The following is a 2,500-nucleotide window of genomic DNA, read 5'->3' on the forward strand; positions in this document are numbered from 1 at the left end:
GTTAAATATCCTTACTGGGTGCCTGCACCAGAATGACGGTATGTGAAAAATCCGGTATACTGCACAGCCCTAATTGCAGCCCTACACTAAAGTGTTCAAAATGCTTAAAAAGCATTGTGTTTGTGCTTTAAAGCTGACTGGAACGTAATGTACTGCAGATGTTGTTTATGGCGTTTGGACACACCTACCACCCTTCTCTCCCCTGGGACGGAAGAGGGGCATTGACCACAACACAAGCGCTCAGAGAGCCTTACGGGACAAATCGGCACCTTTTTCTGTGGACGTTCAGTGTTCGGTATGTTCTTAGCTGGTTTCGTAAAAACAAAACAAGATTGCGGCGGACAAAATGCTGAACTTAAGGCTTCAAATTAGTAGCAGTCCACAAACCTAGTCATCGCGGTTACTCGGTCCATTTCTTATATACCAAGTCTATGTAACAGATCGCAGTGCGTAAGCTTCTATAAATAAGAACGTGCAGCAACATGTTCATCTTGATCGACTCTTTAGAAAAAAACATGCAAGAAACATCAAGATACAATGTTTTGTAAAAAGTGAGCTTGAAAAGCAAACTAAAACAATTAAACTAAAGTGTGTGTAAATGTGATAGTGAAATGAGCCAAAATCCACAGCTGAGGGGCCCGTTTATCGCCGTTGCACACTGCGACAACAATCTGCAACAACAATCTGCTGCAGGTTGAAGCTGGAGGCTTCAGCTCGGCCTGCAGAGACTTGACAGAGCAGATGCCAACCGCATTATACGGGGCGATCTGTGCGGCGTGATGGACGGAGCATGAAAGCGGCGATAAAAGCTTTGCCGCCTCACAAGGTTACATGAACATATTCTTTCTGTAAAGATTCTAAAAGCAGAAAGGTTTTGATTTGAAGCCGTTAAATCAGGCGAGGACCGCCATGTTCTCAGAGACCATGTGTGGGCACCAACGTAAAATCAGTTTGTAGCTGTGGTCCATCACTTTACGGTCTTTAAAAAAAAGATTTATGCTCCAGTAAAAATGTTCACTTCATGTGGAGTATAAATCATAGGCCTTAGTAGCTAAGCCTGCAGACAAAGAATGTACTCATTTAAAAATATATATTTTTTAATGCTCAGCAAAGTGGAGCAAAGCAGCATCCTGCACATTTAACACGGGAGTCTGCGTTGGTTGCTTTGTGACACATGGCTCTCCCAGAAATGCTCTCACTAAGAACTTTGTCTGTCTTTCCATCCTGCCAGGACGTTGTTGTCAGCCAACCTGTCTTTTTCCTTTTTCTTTATGTTCCGTCAGCAATGACAAGAAGGCGTGGGGGCCTCGTTTTGCTTTTACAGCACAAGCTGTTAAAAGATTGCGCTGAACACAGAGCCTGGCAAACCGTCTATGTCTGCGCCAAGGAGGAAGACGGGGGAAAGGGCAACTGGCAGCTGGCCAAGCCAGCACATAAAAACCCACAAGAGTGAAGAGCAAGAGTGAGTGGGGAGGAGGTTCTTTTATCCCCCTCTTTATAACAGGACCATAATTCTCTCTCTTGTAAACACTGAATAGAAGCCGGCAACCAATACACCGACTGCACTACCAGAGCTCACAATAAGGCCAAGTGGTGCAGCAGTAGTGTACATTTCTGCAAAGCTGGAGATTTTAAACCACAAGGCAGTGGTGCTGTGGCAACATACAATCCCTAAACAGTAGGACGGCTGCTGTTGGGCATGACCTTTAACATGAAAAAGCTATCTGTCAAACACCTTTTGGTAGACGCGCCATACCAGGGACGAGCACAGCACCTGAAACAATCCTGCAAAAAAGAAAAACTAAAACATGAAGGTCACTCCCAGCCTCCAATCTGCCTTGCAAATCCAGAGTTATATTAATTTCTCACTTGTGTTTGATCGAGATGGCTGGTGGATATAAAGATAACACTAGTAGGCACAGAGAGGCTTGATACAGGAAACAGGGCGGGTAAGAGGAAACTGTTCCTGTTGTAAAATACTGAAGTTTAGAGGAAGAAGAGAAACACAATGTCAGCAGACATTCATATATTTTTTACTTACCTTCTCCAGCTGTTGTCCAGAGGCGGGGACAGGTACACCGCTCCGTACGGAGAGCTCTCTATGTGGACTTTCGTTAAGGGAAATACAGAAAACATCACTGTGATAATAAAGTTCAATTAGAACGTTTTTTGATTCTACATAGATAACTGTTTCTTGTAAAAACCGTCAGCTAGACAGGGATATCAATAACGCTGCATTCTCTCTAGTCACCAGCAGGGGGCAACTCCTCTGGTTGTGTAGAAGTCTAAATTACTCTACTTCTCTCTCGATCTCTTGAGAACTTGTGGTGTCAAAACCATTGTTTACAAACCAACGGGTGACAGCCTGCTCTCTGATCGCCAGCACATTTTACCAACGATTTTATCAGACAGTTGATTAAAAAGAGGAAGACAACGACCATGATGAAGTCGCTTTTGGAGCGAGGCCACAGAATTACGAAAGTGCTGCTGTATTTCTAAG

General features: G+C 44.0%; 1 protein-coding gene across 7 annotated transcripts in view; it reads right to left on the reverse strand.

Moving 5' to 3' along the window:
• The window catches only part of crtc3 (CREB regulated transcription coactivator 3), a 51,513-nt gene that overhangs the window by 35,098 nt on the left and 13,915 nt on the right, over window positions 1–2,500 (reverse strand). For all 7 annotated transcript variants that reach the window (XM_068578502.1, XM_068578493.1, XM_068578484.1 and 4 more), the window contains exon 4: window positions 2,042–2,100. In XM_068578502.1, the coding sequence (XP_068434603.1) occupies window positions 2,042–2,100 (59 nt within the window). The remainder of the gene's footprint in view (window positions 1–2,041; window positions 2,101–2,500) is intronic.

The sequence above is a fragment of the Clinocottus analis genome, unplaced genomic scaffold (genome assembly GCF_023055335.1).
Source record: "Clinocottus analis isolate CAN_PGR_092001 unplaced genomic scaffold, fCliAna1.0.p SCAF_1, whole genome shotgun sequence".
Classification (NCBI taxonomy): domain Eukaryota; kingdom Metazoa; phylum Chordata; class Actinopteri; order Perciformes; family Cottidae; genus Clinocottus; species Clinocottus analis.